Consider the following 17589-nt stretch of genomic DNA (forward strand, 5'->3'; position numbering starts at 1 on the left):
TGTTGCTCTCACTCATTTAGTCTCTGTCTGTCTCCTCTGATCAGGGTGACATCTAGTGGCTGAATCCAGTAACTTGTCTATTGAGCTAAAATCTATAGGAAGAAAACCGAGGACATCTAGTGGCCACATGTAGGAATTATAATGTGAAAAAGCCCCATACGTCATACCACTAAGACCCCTAATGGCTTTTGTATCACCATCCCTGCAGATGAACTAATAGTCATCTTTTTTAATATTACTCACAACTTTATTGGCACATTCTTTTCATTTATACTTGGTTTTTCTCTCTCTTTTAAGATCGCTACTTACGATATTACCAGCATCAAGTCAGCCAGACCTCCGCGTCACGTCTCGGCCTGTGTAGACCCTCAAGCCTCCTGGGAAGAATTTATGCATCAGTTAACGAATAACAAAGAGACCGGATCCAATACGAGTCCGGCATTTACACAAGACCCAATTATGGCTGCCTGTCTGAGTGTAAGCTCTTTAGACCAGCTCCATTTTACTCAGAAGGACAACTTTATATTAACTGGACTCCATGCCTGCGGAGACCTCAGCGTCGCCATGCTGCGCCACTTCACAGAGTGCCCCCACATCATTGGCATCACCTCAGTTGCTTGCTGCTATATGAAATTAACCACCAGTGAAGTGCCGCGGCCTCCCGGCGTCCTGGCTCCATGTTGTCACCCTGACTCGAGCCTACAACAGTATGGCTACCCCATTAGTTCTTGGGTCTCAGGACTCCCCGGACACAAACTTTCCTACAAGTCCAGAGAGGTGGCTTGCCATGCCATCGAGGACTACATAGAGCGCCTTAAAGGGGAGAGCGACATGTTACGGATTCATTGTTACAGGGCAGTGCTGGAGATGGTGATCCGAGGTATAGATCCCACCATGAAACGTGCCGGGGTCCAGACAATCAAGAACGCTCACAAGCTGCTGTTCACAGAGTACGTAGAGAGGGGATCGCCGGCGCCGCTCGCTTCCACATGCAGGTATGACACTGTGATCGTTTCTTTTGCAGATATGCCAAGCAGGGTCTGCGACGTGTCGGCTTGGATCCTGATACCCCCCTCAATCACACCTTAGTAGAGGCCATGTTGTCCCAGCACCAGAAAGTGGTGGCGTTCTTCAGTCTGGCCCTATTGCTGGCCCCACTAGTGGAAACCCTGATTCTGCTGGACCGGATGATCTTCCTACAAGAGAACGGTGAGTGGCGGCTGCTGTCACACGTCGCAGGTTGTCAACTGTAATTGTAAAAACCGCAATAACACCTCATATCAGCATTTTCCGTCGGGTCACGGCCTCACCTTGCCGCTGCGTAAGAACCCAGAGAACTCTTGTAGTCAATACATTTTTAAGGTGTTTTTATAAAGGGAGCAGGCCATTATGTAACGTCACGGGTCTGCCATCACTTTACGATCAGTGATCGCTGATGACGTCCTGCAATCCCTTCACTGACTCTTCCTTGCACAGCGGCATTAATGGCAGCCACGTGTGTCCGGGCATCTGTACGATAGACTGCTGTACTACAGCATTGCAGATTTTGGGACAAAAGGGTCTCTTAAACCTGCAATCTTTGAATCACTTCTACAAGTGATCTCTGGATCAAGTGCCCCTTTTGTCCTAACATGTAATTAGCAAAATAATAATAAAATTATACAAAAAAAAATAACTATTTGTATACATGCATATGTTCATAAATGGCAAAATAAGTATATGTAAAAAGCAAGTTTGAAAACATCACATGTATAAAAAATATATATTAATATATGTAAATGGTAAAATTTTAAAATGTATTTATTTATATACAGCGGGTGAAATAAGTATTGAACACGTCACCAATTTTCTAAATAAATCTATTACTAAAGGTGTTATTGACGTGAAATTCTCACCAGATGTCGGTAACAATCCATCCAATCCACACGTGGTTGTTTATGGTGAAATGATGTTCTTTCCACTTCCGGATTATGGCCCCAACAGTGCTCACTGGAACCTTCCACAGTTTAGAAATTATTTTGTAACCAATGCCATCAGTATGTCTTGCAACAGTAAGGTTGTGAAGGTCTTGAGACAGCTCACTGGTTTTACCCATCATGAGAGTTTTCTTGTGTGGCCCCTTGGTAATGAGACACCTTTCTATAAGCCATAAATTGAACCAGCTGATATTACTTGTCACTAAGTGGCAGGATTGCTTTCTAATTACTGATAAATTTCAGCTGGTGTCAGGACTTTCTGTGGCTTTTTGCTCCTCTCTTTCTTAATGTGTTTAATACTTTTTCCCTGTGTCATTTCTCATTATTACACATAACTTAATTTATGGACCTCTGTGGATTGATTTCTTTTCCTGTGTGGATTGGATGGATTGTTACTGACATCTAGTGAGAATTTCACGCCAACATCACCTTTACGAATAGATTTACTTCTATCTGTTACGTGATTTACTTAAATTTGTTATGTGTTCAATACTTATTTCACCCGCTGTATGTATGTATATGTGTGTATATATATATATATATACGGTATGTATATATATGACTAAAAAAATAAATATCTATATACACAAATATTTATAAAGGGCAAAATAAAAGTAAATGTAAAAATAAGTAGATAAATAATATATATACAGTACAGACCAAAAGTTTGGACACACCTTTTCATTTAAAGATTTTTCTGTATTTTCATGACTATGAAAATTGTACATTCACACTGAAGGCATCAAAACTATGAATTACCACATGTGGAATTATATACTTAACAAAAAAGTGTGAAACAACTGAAAATATGTCTTATATTCTAGGTTCTTCAAAGTAGCCACCTTTTGCTTTGATGACTGCTTTGCACACTCTTGGCATTCTCTTGATGAGCTTCAAGAGGTAGTCACCGGAAATGGTTTTCACTTCACAGGTGTGCCCTGTCAGGTTTAATAAGTGGGATTTCTTGCCTTATAAATGGGGTTGGGACCATCAGTTGTGTTGTGCAGAAGTCTGGTGGATACACAGCTGATAGTCCTACTGAATAGACTGTTAGAATTTGTATTATGGCAAGAAAAAAGCAGCTAAGTAAAGAAAAACGAGTGGCCATCATTACTTTAAGAAATGAAGGTCAGTCAGTCCGAAAAATTGGGCAAACTTTGAAAGTGTCCCCAAGTGCAGCTGCAAAAACCATCAAGTGCTACAAAGAAAATGGCTCACATGAGGACCGCCCCAGAAAAGGAAGACCAAGAGTCACCTCTGCTTCTGAGGATAAGTTTATCCAAGTCACCAGCCTCAGAAATCGCAGGTTAACAGCAGCTCAGATTAGAGACCAGGTGAATGCCACACAGAGTTCTAGCAGCAGACACATCTCTACAACAACTGTTAAGAGGAGACTTTGTGCAGCAGGCCTTCATGGTAAAATAGCTGCTAGGAAACCACTGCTAAGGACAGGCAACAAGCAGAAGAGACTTATTTGGGCTAAAGAACACAAGGAATGGACATTAGACCAGTGGAAATCTGTGCTTTGGTCTGATGAGTCCAAATTTGAGATCTTTGGTTCCAACCACCGTGTCTTTGTGCGACGCAGAAAAGGTGAACGGATGGACTCTACATGCCTGGTTCCCACCGTGAAGCATGGAGGAGGAGGTGTGATGGTGTGGGGGTGCTTTGCTGGTGACACTGTTGGGGATTTTATTTATTCAAAATTGAAGGCATACTGAACCAGCTTGGCTACCACAGCATCTTGCAGCGGCATGCTATTCCATCCGGTTTGTGTTTAGTTGGACCATCATTTATTTTTCAACAGGACAATGACCCCAAACACACCTCCAGGCTGTGTAAGGGCTATTTGACCAGGAAGGAGAGTGATGGGGTGCTACGCCAGATGACCTGGCCTCCACAGTCACCAGACCTGAACCCAATCGAGATGGTTTGGGGTGAGCTGGACCGCAGAGTGTAGGCAAAAGGGCCAACAATTCCGGTGACTACCTCTTGAATCTCATCAAGAGAATGCCAAGAGTGTGCAAAGCAGTCATCAAAGCAAAAGGTGGCTACTTTGAAGAACCTAGAATATAAGACATATTTTCAGTTGTTTCACACTTTTTTGTTAAGTATATAATTCCACATGTGTTAATTCATAGTTTTGATGCCTTCAGTGTGAATGTACAATTTTCATAGTCATGAAAATGCAGAAAAATCTTTAAATGAGAAGGTGTGTCCAAACTTTTGGTCTGTACTGTATGTATGTGTGTATTAATGCAAAAAATAAAAAATAAAAATTGCCATTTACATATTTTAACGCATTAAATATGAAAACATATTTATCCCATATAGAGAACAGTGAAAAAAATGAAATGGCAAAATCATTTTTTTTTCTCTCATGCCACCTTACAAAAATGCAATAAATAGAGATCAGAAAATCTTACGACCCCAAATTGGTGCAAATAAAATCTACAGCTCATGCCACAAAAATAATAAGCCTTGATACAATGCTATCGATCAAAAAATGAGTGTTACTGCTCTCTAAATATGGCATCTTTATAAGCAGTAAAGCAAAAAAAAATATATAAATTTGATATCACCACAGCCGTACTGACTCCTGATAAACAGTAGCGGAATTGCGCTTTTTTTTCCCCTTCATTCTTTTTAACCATTTCACTCCACTTTTTTTCTAGTACATTATATGGTAAAATGAACAGTGTCATTCTCTCGTGCAGGAGAAAAGAAGCTCTCATACGGCTTCTCGAGGGAGAGTAGAAAAGTTATGGCTCTTAGAAGAAGGGGAGGAAAAAATGCAAATAAAAATGGATCCGTCTTTTAATGGTGCTGCAGTTTCCCCGCACAGTATGAGGCTAGGTCTCCACCGTGCTGGAAAAGACTGTAAAATGGGCACAGTCCTACATCTTGGATATTGCCCCTACAGTGAGTACGGAAACTATTCAGACCCCTTTACATTTTTCACTCTTTGTTTCATTGCAGCCATTTGGTAAATTCTAAAAAGTTCATTTTTTTCTCAGTAAAGTACACTCTGCACCCCATCTTGACTGAAAAAAACAGAAATGTAGAAATTATTAAAAAAGAAAAACTGAAATATCACATGGTCATAAGTATTCAGACCCTTTGCTCAGTATTGAGTAGAAGCCCCCTTTTGAGCTAGTACAGCCATGAGTCTTCTTGGGAATGATGCAACAAGTTTTTCACACCTGGATTTGGGGATCCTCTGCCATTCTTCCTTGCAGATCCTCTCCAGTTCCGTCAGGTTGGATGGTGAACGTTGGTGGACAGCCATTTTCAGGTCTCTCCAGAGATGCTCAATTGGGTTTAGGTCAGGGCTCTGGCTGGGCCAGTCAAGAATGGTCACAGAGTTGTTCTGAAGCCGCTCCTTTGTTATTTTAGCTGTGTGCTTAGGGTCATTGTCTTGTTGGAAGGTGAACCTTCGGCCAAGTCTGAGGTCCAGAGCACTCTGGAAGAGGTTTTCATCCAGGATATCTCTGTACTTGGCCGCATTCATGTTTCCTTCAATTGCAACCAGTTGTCCTGTCCCTGCAGCTGAAAATCACCCCCATAGCATGATGCTGCCACCACCATGTTTCACTGTTGGGATTGTATTGGGCAGGTGACGAGCAGTGCCTGGTTTTCTCTACACATACCGCTTAGAATTATCACCAAAAAGTTCTATCTTTGTCTCATCAGACCAGAGAATCTTTTTTCTCATAGTCTGGGAGTCCTTCATGTGTTTTTGAGCAAACTCTATGCGGGCTTTTATAAGTCTTGCATTGAGGAGAGGCTTCCATCGGGCCACTCTGCCATAAAAGCCCGACTGGTGGAGAGCTGCAGTGATAGTTGACTTTGTGGAACTTTCTCCCATCTCCCTACTGCATCTCTGGAGCTCAGCCACAGTGATCTTGGGGTTCTTCCTTACCTCTCTCACCAAGGCTCTTCTCCCACGATTGCTCAGTTTGGCTGTACGGCCAGGTCTAGGAAGACTTCTGGTGGTCCCAAACTTCTTCCATTTAAGGATTATGGAGGCCACTGTGTTCTTAGGAACCTTGAGTAATGCAGAAATTCTTTTATAACCTTGGCCAGATCTGTGCCTTGCCACAATTCTGTCTCTGAGCTCCTTGGGCAGTTCCTTTGAGCTCATGATTCTCATTTGGTCTGACATGCACTGTGAGCTGTGAGGTCTTATATAGACAGGTGTGTGCCTTTAGAAAAAAAAGTCCTATCAGTTTAATTAAACACAGCTGGACTCCAATGAAGGAGTAGAACCATCTCAAGGAGGATCACAAGGAAATGGACAGCATGTGACTTAAATATGATTGTCTGAGCAAAGGGTCTGAATACTTATGACCATGTCATATTTCAGTTTTTTGTTTTTTAATAAATGTGCAAATTCTATTTTTTTCAGACAAGATGGGGGCAGAGTGTACTTTAACCCCTTAACAACATTTGCCGTACTAATACGCGTCTGTGCCCTGGGACTTAAGAGCCAGACCCGTATTAGTACGTCATGGCGATCGCGCGCGCACACAGGCTGTGTTGGCGCGATCGCCGCCGGGTGTCAGCTGATTGTCACAGCTGACACCCGGTACTATGTGCAGGCAGTGGTCCTGCACCGCTCCCAGCACATTAACCCCCGCGATGCTGCGATCGAAGTCGATCGCGGCATTGCGGGGGCAATGGGAGGTGATCGCCGATACTCACCTCCTCTTCCGGCTTCCAGCGCAGTCTGCAAAGGCTTCCCGGGTGTTGCCATGACGACCCGATGTCGTCATGACAACATCCGGGTCACCAGACAGCAGGAAGATTGCTTGGACATGCGCAGTGCATCTCCAAGCAATCTTCACACTGTGCATTTCTGACAGCTTGCATTGCATAGGGATGGTGCTGCATTCCTGTGCCATGCAGGCGATCAGAGAAAAAAAAGTGAAAGTCCCAGAGTGGGACAAAGTAATAAAGTGTATAAACTGTGTAAAAGTGGAAAAAAAAATAAAAAAAAAATTTGCAAAAATATTAAAAAAAAAATAAAAAAAATAATCCACCAAAAATAAAAATATAATGTACCCATCAATAAATATTATTATAAAAAAAACAAAAAAAAAACAATAAAAGTACACATATTTGGTATCGCCGCGTCCGGAACAACCTGACCTATAAAACTGTCCCACTAGTTAACCCCTTCAGTGAACACGGTAAAAAAAAAAAAAAAAAAACGAAGCAAAAAACAATGCTTTATCACCATACCGCCAAACAAAAAGTGGAATAACACGCGATCAAAAAGACGCATATAAATAAAAATGATACCGCTGAAAACGTCATCTCGTCCCACAAAAAACAAGCCGCCATACAGCTCCATCAGCCGAAAAATAAAAAAGTTATAGCTCTCAGAATAAAGCGATGCTAAAAAATATTTTTTTCTATAAAATAGCTTTTATTGTGTATAAGCGCCAAAACATAGAAAAATGATACAAATGTGGTACCGCTGTAAACGTACTGACCCGAAGAATAAAGCTACCTCATCAATTTTACCACACGCGGAACAGAATTAAAAAACAAACAAAAAAAAAAAAAAACACAATTCCTGAATTGTTGGTTTTTGTTTATTCTGCCTCCCAAAAATCGGAATAGAAAGCGATCAAAAAATGTCACGTGCCTGAAAATGGCACCAATAACAACGTCAAGTCATCCCGCAAAAAACGAGCCGTCACATGACTGTCTGCCAAAATCTGGAAAAATTATAGCTCTCAAAATATGGCGATGCAAAAACTAGATTTTGCAAAAAATGCGTCTTTTAGTGTGTGACAGCTGTCAGTCATAAAAACCCCATATGATTCTGGCATTGCTGTAATCACACCGACCCGAAGAATAAAGTCGTCTAATCACTTATACCGCACAAGGAACAGCGTCAAAAATAAACTCTTGGGTTAGGATTGGGCTAGGGTTAGGGCTGGGTTTGGGGCTAGGGCTGTGCTGGGGCTAGGGTTGTGCTGGGGCTAGGGTTGTGCTGGGGCTAGGGTTGTGCTAGGGCTAGGGTTGTGCTAGGGCTAGGGTTGTGCTAGGGTTAGGGCTGGGGTTGGGATTTTTTTCAAAAGTAAGAAAAAAAGATGACGATATGGCGACTAGTGTTGAGAGCAAGTGCTCGCTACTTGAGTTTGCATCGGGTGCTCTGGTATGCATTGAGTATCGTGGGTATTTGAGTGACATGCTCGAGTCTCTGCCCCATATGCTTCGCGGCCAAAAAACTTTACGGGGATTGCCTGCCATGCACGAGCGATCCCCGCATGTTTTTTTTTGGGTGTCTAATAACCGTGAAACATGCGGAGCAGGGACTCGAGCATGTCACTCGAGCACACGCTGTACATGGTGCATACCTGAGTACCCGATGCAAACTCAAGTAGCGAGCACTTGCGCTCAAGAATAATGACAACTTATTCAATATGATGACCTAATGTAAACAAATTCTGTGCCGTACCTCTGGGTTCAAAATGTTCACTATACACCTTAATAAAATCCTTGAGGGGTATAGTTTCCAAAATGGGGACACTTGTGGGGGAGCTCCACTGTTTAGGCACATCACGGGCTCTCCAAACGCGACATGGTGTCCGCTAACAAATTGAATGGAAAATCGGCTCAAATTGTTAGCGGACGCCATGTTGCGTTTGGAGAGCCCCTCTGTGCCCAAACATTGGAGCTCCCCCACAAGTGACCCCATTTTGGAAACTAGACCCCCCAAGGCACCTATCTAGATGCATAGTGAGCACTTGGAACCCCCAGGTGCTTCACAAATTGATTCGTAAAAATGAAAAAGTGAAAAAAAAAAACACTTTTTCATTTTTATGAATCAATTTGTGAAGCACCTGGGGTTCCAAGTGCTCACTATGAATCTAGATAGGTGCCTTGGGGGGTCTAGTTTCCAAAATGGGGTCACTTGTGGGGGAGCTTCAATGTTTGGGCACACAGGGACTCTCCAAACGCAATGTGGTGTCCGCTAACAATTTGAGCCGATTTTCCATTCAATTTGTTAGCGGATACCATGTTGCATTTAGAGAGTCCCTGTGTGCCCAAACATTGGAGCTCCCCCACAAGTGACCCCATTTTGGAAACTAGACCCCCCAAGGCACCTATCTAGATGCATAGTGAGCACTTGGAACCCCTAGGTGCTTCACAAATTGATTCGTAAAAATGAAAAAGTGTTTTTTTTTTCACTTTTTACGAATCAATTTGTGAAGCACCTGGGGGTTCCAAGTGCTCACTATGCATCTATAAAGGTGCCTTGGGGGGTCTAGTTTCCAAAATGGGGTCACTTGTGGGGGAGCTCCAATGTTTGGGCACACAGGGGCTCTCCAAACACAACATGGCGTCCGCTAATTATTCAAGCAAATTTTACAATCAAAAAGTCAAATGGCGCTCCTTCTCTTCCAAGCTCTGCCGTGCGCCCAAACAGTGTTTTTTCCCCAAATATTGGGTATCTGCGTGCCCAGGGGAAATTGCACAACAAATTTTGGGGTCCATTTTTTCTTGTTACCCCTGTGAAAATAAAAAAAATTGGGTCTAAAGTAACATTTTTGTGAAAAAAGTTAAATGTTCATTTTTTTCTTCCACATTCAAAAAATTCCTGTGAAGCACCTGAAGGGTTAATAAAGTTCTTGAATGTGGTTTTGAGCACCTTGAGGGGTGCAGTTTTTAGAATGGTGTCACTTTTGGGCATTTTCTGTCATAAAGACCCCTCAAAGTGACTTCAAATGTGATGTGGTCCCTAAAAAAATGGTTTTGTAAATTTTGTTGGAAAAATGAGAAATCGCTGATCAACTTTTAACCCTTATAACTTCCTAACAAAAAAAAAATGTTGGTTCCAAAATTGTGCTGATGTAAAGTAGACATGTGGGAAATGTTATTTATTAACTCTTTTGTGTGACATATCTCTCTGATTTAAGGGCATAAAAATTCAAATTTTGAAAATTGCAAAATTTTCAAAATTTTCGCCAAATTTCCGTTTTTTTTCACAAATAAACGCAAGTCATATCGAAGAAATTTTACCACATTCATGAAGTACAATATGTCACGAAAAAACAATCTCAGAATCAGGGGGATCCGTTGAAGCGTTCCAGAGTAATTACCTCATAAAGTGACAGTGGTCAGAATTGTAAAAATTGGCCCGGTCATTAACGTGCAAACCACCCGCGGGGCTTAAGGGGTTAATGAGAAAAAAATGAACTTATTAGAATTTACCAAATGGCTGCAATGAAACAAAGAGTGAAAAACGTAAAGGCGTCTGAATACTTTCCGTACCCACTGTATGTTCTTAGGATTGTTGGGTTCCAATTAGGCCGTGTCAGTCATAATGTGATCCCAGCGATATACCATGACTGACTTCTATACCCAATGCTCATGGTGTGGAGATTGCTCTGTTCTCTTAATCATATATCATGTTATATTTTCCTTTCCTCTCAGGATTTCATTGTGACGTTGTCCCTTTATTTAAACCCGACTTCTCCCCGAGGAATCTGGTCCTTGTCGCTGCCAAAGGCGTCCACCCCCTGCGTGCCGTGCTGGAGGGGATCACATGCAGTCACTGGAGGGTAGGATAGAAGAGTGTATATCGCTCAATTATCAAATTTTACAGGATTTTATTTATAGAAAAAAAAATTACATTTTAATTTGAAAATTTTTGTAACATTTTTGACCCCACACAAAACTCACGGATTCCATACACAATATCTTCCATTTCACACCGGGGTCCTAGAAGTGTGGATATTTGGTGCGAGGTATCCAGAAGTCCATTGTTTTAATCTTTACCCTACATGGCATCTCTTGTGACCGGCAAGGATAAAGAAGCGTTAGGACGCCGCCAACTGCAGCTCGTCGAAATGGGAAGAGTGGAGTATTGAAGGGTCGAAAAGTGATAGCATATTGCTGGACTATGGCGACACTCTATGATGAGCGGGGTATCACCATCCGGGGGCCCTAGGGATCTGTATACTGTTGTTTCCAGGCAGGGCCCGACAATCCTTCATTGTCAAAATTGCTGAGACTTCCACAGGTCGGAGCAGACATTTATCTTGTCATCACTTTACATGATGGGAATCCCTAGACTGAGGTCGATATCTACATTAGGGGCTCTAGTGTCACTCTTGGGGTCCTTAATAAATTAAGGTGACTTTATCTAACATATTAAAGTACCTTTTTGCTAACCTGTGTCAGATTGATGTATGTCTGTTGAATGGTGGCTGCGCTGACCTCCCCTTGGGTGAGACCCTATTGTTTATGCCCGCTATTGTTCACTGCTGGAACGCTCGGACGCTCCGGGTACAAGAAGTATTGAGTGTGGATCCTACTACTTTGTGCTTTGGAGGAGTTTGGGATCCACTTGGCAGGATCACAATGGCTGTTGACAGTCTCGCCCTTTCCCTCGAAAGCGAATTGCTAGACATTATGGTCGCGCTCCATATATATATATTTTTGTGGACGTCTCTTTTTTTTTTTTTTTTCACTGTGCAATTTTTGTCTGTCAACATCTTTAGATAAAGGGATACATGCAGAGTGCCGGGTTATTGCTTTATTACATGACATCAGGTGGTGTAGAGAGGAGCAGGTATTTCTGTCGGAGGAGCTGCCATCTGCTCCAGGCGTCATGGCTGAGAAATCATGTAGAGTATCAACGGGAGGAGAAAGAAAAGAAGATGTTAGTTCTTACAGCACATCTGCAGCCATTTATTACACCATTTATAAGACACACAACGTCTTAAGTTACAAAGACACTCTCAGAGCTAACCTCTGCTTAAAGGGGTTGTCCATGTAGAACGTTTAGCAATGGCGGGGTCCGCTGGTCACGATAATGAAGTCCCATGTGCAATCACCACTGCTATAGACGGAGTATGGAGCGGTGGTCACACATGACTAGTACTGCTCCACTGACACCTCCTCTTAGCAGCTGGACCTTCACTGATCCTATATTTATGATCTATCCTGTCTATAGAAGACACTGTCTATAGATGATAGGTGTCACTTCTTGACTTTTCTACCCTCTTGAATCTTCCCCATCACGTGTGAGTGATATTATTGAGAAGTTGAAGGACTCGCAGCAACTCAGCCACGAAGTGGGGACCATGTAACATTACAGAGTGTGGGGCCCGAGTGCCAAAAGTCACCATTGTTCTGCTGACTTCATATCTGCAGAATCCAAACCTCCTCTGGTATAATATCAGCAGAAACACTGCACCCCCCCCCCAGGTGGCTTTATGGCCGAGCAACTGCATGCTGCCTTACATCACCAAGCACAATGCGAAGTGTCCGATGAAGGTGGTGTAAAGCCACTGCACTCTGGAGGAAACATGTTGACGTCAGAGATGGTTCACCTTTCTTTGATGGACAAGTCTGAGTTTGGTGAAAGCCAAGAGAACGTTACCCGCTTTACTACATTGTGCCCCCTGTACAGTTTGGTGGAGGATGGATAATACTATGGACTTGTTCATTAGGGATCGGCCTCTTAGTTCCAGTGTAGGGAAAGCTTAAACGTCAGCACCAGACATTGTGGACAATTGTAGCTTCCAATTTTGTTGGAACAGTTTGGTGAAAGCCCTTTTCTGTTTCCTAAGGGTCTATACAGAGATGCTTGGGGGAGTTTGGTGGAAGAACATGATCGGCCGCACAGAGCCCGGGCCTCAACCTCATCCAAGACCTAGAATGGAGATTGTGACCCTCGCCTTCCCCCAACATCAGTGTCTGACCTAACAAATAGTTATGGATGAAAGGGCAAAAAATCCCACAAAAATTTTGTAGAAATCCTTCCCATAAGAGCAGACGCTTTTATATCTACAGAGGAGCTGACGTCACATTAATGTCTATGGATGTAGAATGAGAGGTCAGAAAGCCTCCTGGAGGAGGAATGTGGAGGGGGCACATACTTTTGTCCATATGTTGGGTGCTGCAAAATTTGCTCTTGCCTCAGGTGGTTGTACTGCATGCATTTTACAATTGAGCTTTGATATTGCTGTTGAACAAGTGCTTGTCACTTTGAAGCTGCTCCTGAAGGTCTCCAAATTAGACACTGTTCGATCAAATGCTTCAAAGAACGCTTCAGGGGAATAACATCACAAAACGCTTTTGAAAAAATTATTTTTGTTTCCATTTTGGAACACCTTAAGAAAACCCTAACCCAGGGGTCTCAAACTCAGCTGGGCATATGGGCCGCATACGGAAAAACATTTAATTTGGGGGGCCGCATTATTTGCATGACAAAGTGACATTTTTAGTGATACCATTTTATTTTCTATACATCTTTTGAACTGGTCCTCATCTTGCAGACATGGTCTCCCCTCCAGGTCCCCCATATTGCAGTCATGGTCTCACCTCCAGGTCCCCTATATTGCAGACATGGTCTCCCCTCCAGGTCCCCCATATTGCAGACATGGTCTCCCCTCCAGGTCCCCCATATTGCAGACATGGTCTCCCATCCAGGTCCCCCATATTGCAGATATGGTCTCCCATCCAGGTCCCCCATATTGCTGACATGGTCTCCCATCCAGGTCCCCCATATTGCAGACATGGTCTCCCCTCCAGGTCCCCCATATTGCAGACATGGTCTCCCATCCAGGTCCCCCATATTGCAGACATGGTCTCCCATCCAGGTCCCCCATATTGCAGACATGGTCTCCCATCCAGGTCCCCCATATTGCAGACATGGTCCCCCATATTGTAGACATGGTCTCCCATTCAGGTCCCGCATATTGCAGACATGGTCTCCCATCCAGGTCCCCCATATTGCAGACATGGTCCCCCATATTGCAGACATGGTCCCCCATATTGCAGACATGGTCTCCCATTCAGGTCCCGCATATTGCAGACATGGTCCCCCATCCGGGTTCCCCATATTGCAGACATGGTCCCCCATCCTGGTCCTTATCTTGCAGACATGTTCCTCATCCCGGTCCCCATGTTGCAGACAGGTCCCCCCCATAGTGTGCACAGGGCCGCGTCCCCCCCCATACTGCGCTCAGGGTCCCCGTCCCCCCCCATACTGCACTCAGGGTCCCCGCCCCCCCCCCATACTGCGCTCAGGGTCCCCGTCCCCCCCATACTGTGCTCAGGGTCCCCCCCCATACTGCGCTCATGGTCCCCGTGCCCCCATACTGCGCTCAGGTTCCCTGTCGCCCCCCCCATACTGTGCTCAGGGTCCCCGTCGCCCCACCATACTGCGCTCACGGTCCCCCCCCCCCATACAGCGCTCAGGGTCCCTGTACCCCCCCATACAGCGCTCAGGGTCCCCCCCCCCCCATACTGTGCTCAGGGTTCCCGCCCCCCCCATACTGCGCTCAGGGTCCCCCCCCCCCCATACTGCACTCAGGGTCCCCGTCCCCCCATACTGCGCGCAGTGCCCCCCCCCCCCCCCCCCCCATACTGAGCACAGGTCCCCTGTGATGTATTTCACATGACAGAGAAAAAAAAAAAAAAAAGATTCTCACCTGTCCTCCGTTCCCTCGGCGTCCTTTCTGCACCTGTGGCCCGCAGGCACAGACCCCGTAACTATCGCTGCTCTCTCCAGCAGCCGCCGACATCAGCGCTGTAATGCAAGTGTATTGTCGCGCAGAGACCGGCTCTCTGCACAGCAATACCAGTGTCAGCCGTCGGCCTATCAGAGGCCAGCAGCTGACCTCTGCGCATAGCAGTGACGTCATACTCCGCTGCGCTGGGACGCAGATGTCAGCTGCTGGCCTCTGATAGGCCGGCGGGTGACACTGGTATTGCTGTGCAGAGAGCCGGTCTCTGCGCAGCAATACACTTGCATTACAGCGCTGATGTCGGCGGCTGCTGGAGAGAGCCACGATAGTTACGGAGTCTGTGCCTGCGGTCCGCAAGAAGCAGCCGGAGGGGCCGCATGCGGCCCACGGGCCGCGTGTTTGAGACCCCTGCCCTAACCTATACACAGTCTAAGGGTTGAAAAATTAGACTTTGATGATAAAAAATAGTTCATGCCGATCTAACGTTGAGGTTTCATCTCTTGGTCTTTGTCACCTTCTAGGAAGCAGTAAGTATTTTGTTACTTGTTATTAGTGATGAGCGAGCATGCTCGCTACTGCTCGGTGCTCGCCCAAGCATCTCGCTGCTCGAGATACTTGGCGCTCGCCGAGTATTTCCGGTGTTGCTCGGCGGAAGCTCGGGTCCCCTCCCTGCATGTTTGGCGCTCTTTAGAGAGCCAATCAACATGCAGGGATTGCCTGCCACTCATTGTAATGCAGTAGCCATGTTGGTTGTGGCATTACAGTGATTGGCTGGCCGCACAGCGTCATCAGGTCTATATCAGACCTGGCGCCGCCATGCTCGTCACAGTCACTCCGGATCAGACAGTGTAGGGAGAGCTGCTGCTGCGTCAGGGAGAGATTTGCTTGTGTATGAGGTAGTGTAGGGAGAAAAACCGTACATTACACATATCCATCTTAACAAACAGTCCTTCTGAGGACTAATCCATCTGCAGAGATATCAGGCAGGCAGAGTATATAGGCAGGCAGTGTATATAGGCAGGCAGTGTATATAGCACAAGAGGCTCCATTCCAATTCTCCCTTCTGCTGCTGTTAGATATTTCTATACAAAGGCCCAGGTCTCAGGGGCCAGGAATACTTTTTTTGGATCTTAATCCTCATTATTTGCTTAAAAAGCAATCCAGAGAACACCGTTTTTCTGCGCCATTTGCTTGTTGGCACTGCAGAATACAGCCAGGTCCTTTCCATATTACAGAGCTAGAAATCCAGCTATTTAAAGTCATGTTTTCTCCGTCACACGGATCACATATACGTTGTCAGAAAATACTGCCATTTCTGGCCTCCATTAAAAATTTCCTTTAGTGTGTCAGTGAAGCAATTCACCGCAGTTTGCTGTTCAAACTACTTACCTACAGGCCAGGCATTTAAAACTGTGTTTTCTCCGTCACACGGATCACATATAAGTTCGCTCCAAACTCAGTCATTTGTAGTGAGCGTGGAAGATACTGTCCTCCATTTAAAATGGGCAAGGCACGTGGCAAGGGACGGGGAACTGGACGTGATGGTGATGGTGCATGCAGAGGCTGAGGCCGTGGGCAAGCTGAAATTTTGCCACAACAAACACCCACATCTTCTCTCCTGACCTTCATGTCTCAATTCCTAGGGGACCGCAGCACACCACTATTGAACCCAGAGCAGTGTCAAAAGGTTGTTGGTTGGATAGCTAATAAAGCTTCCAGTCACTTAGCCACCACCACCACCCTGTCTTCCACACGGTCAAGTCTCAGTAGCCGTGAGTCTGGACCGCATATTCCTCACCCTGATCCTCCTTCCTCCCACCACCATGCCGACTGCCCGGAGACAAATGATCCCACACTTGGACACTCTGAAGAGCTATTCACTTTTCCATTTATAGATTCGGGCCTCTCGCCCGGTCCACTTGAAGCGGGGCAAGAGGAGATCGCGTGTAGCGATGCCCAAATATTTGAGCAGCCACGGTCACACGAAGGCGATGGTGGGAAAGTGTAACAATAGGTGGACGATGATGAGACACAATTGCCAGAAAGTCAAGAGGAGGACCAGAGTGCGGAAGTGGAAGACGAGGTGGTGGATGATATAGTAACTGACCCAACCTGGCAGGAGGACATGCAGAGCGAGGACAGCAGCACACAGGGGGAGGGAGGCAGAGCACCCCAACAAGCAGGAAGAAGCAGTGTGGTGGCCGCAGACAGAAGGCAGGCAACCGTTCCCCGTAACACCAACACGAAGGAAGTTGCCAGTACAACTGTTAGGTCTTCCCAAGTCTGGTTGTTTTTTAAAGACTCTGCCGATAACCCCAAAAAAGCCATTTGCACCACCTGCCAGGCCAGCATCAGCAGGGGTGGCAAAACGACCAGCCTGACCACCACCTGCATGATGAGGCACATGGCAGCAAAGCACCCGACTTTGTGGGCCGAACCCCAGGGTCCAGGAACAGTGTCTGCGTGTGGCACCATTGCTTCTTCCGCTGTTGTGCATGCAAGCCAATCCCCTGTCAATGGTGCATGCGAAGATGCCTCCTGCCCTGCATCTGTCGTTGCGCACTCTCAAGTAGCAGCATCAGGAAGCACGTCCATGTCCTTGTCCCAGCGCAGCGTTCATTTGTCCATACCCCAGTCCTTGAAACGCAAGCGCAAATATGCAGCCAACGCCCCACAGGCCACACTACTAAATTCTCACATTTCACGACTGCTTGCGCTCGAGATGTTGCCTTTTAGGCTCGTGGAGACGGAAGCATTCGGCAATCTGATGGCGGCGGCCGTCCCTCGGTACTCAGTCCCCAGCCGCCACTATTTCTCCCGGTGTGCCGTCCCTGCATTACAGAAGCACGTGTCCCAAAACATTAGCTGTGCCCTCAACAACGCAGTTACCGGGAAAGTCCACCTAACCACAGACACGTGGACAAGTGCTTGTACCGTCCCTGCCCACATCTCGCTGACGGCACACTGGCTTAACATAGTGGAAGCCTGGACCCAGTCGGACCTTGGGACGGAACACGTCCTCCCGACGCCAAGGATTGCGGGCCCTAGGTCAATCAGGGTTGCCCCCGCGGTCTACAGCTCCTGCACCTCATCCTCCTCAACCTCCTCCTCCTCCT

General features: G+C 45.6%; 2 protein-coding genes across 3 annotated transcripts in view; one reads left to right on the plus strand and one right to left on the minus strand.

Annotated features, from left to right (window-relative positions):
- METTL25B (methyltransferase like 25B) overlaps window positions 1-11519 on the plus strand; it is a 30716-nt gene extending 19197 nt beyond the window's left edge. The window contains exons 7-9 of the mRNA XM_073639508.1: window positions 298-950; window positions 1025-1209; window positions 10428-11519. Of these exons, the coding sequence (XP_073495609.1) occupies window positions 298-950; window positions 1025-1209; window positions 10428-10564 (975 nt within the window). The 3' untranslated portion in view covers window positions 10565-11519. The remainder of the gene's footprint in view (window positions 1-297; window positions 951-1024; window positions 1210-10427) is intronic.
- The window catches only part of LOC141154078 (Fc receptor-like protein 3), a 97863-nt gene continuing 90857 nt past the window's right edge, over window positions 10584-17589 (minus strand). For both annotated transcript variants that reach the window (XM_073639511.1, XM_073639510.1), the window contains one exon: window positions 10584-11611. The gene's annotated coding sequence lies outside the window, so the exon portion shown is untranslated. The remainder of the gene's footprint in view (window positions 11612-17589) is intronic.

Source organism: Phyllobates terribilis, unplaced genomic scaffold (genome assembly GCF_046119375.1).
Source record: "Phyllobates terribilis strain yellow unplaced genomic scaffold, ASM4611937v1 Scaffold_7__3_contigs__length_470593459, whole genome shotgun sequence".
Classification (NCBI taxonomy): Eukaryota; Metazoa; Chordata; class Amphibia; order Anura; family Dendrobatidae; genus Phyllobates; species Phyllobates terribilis.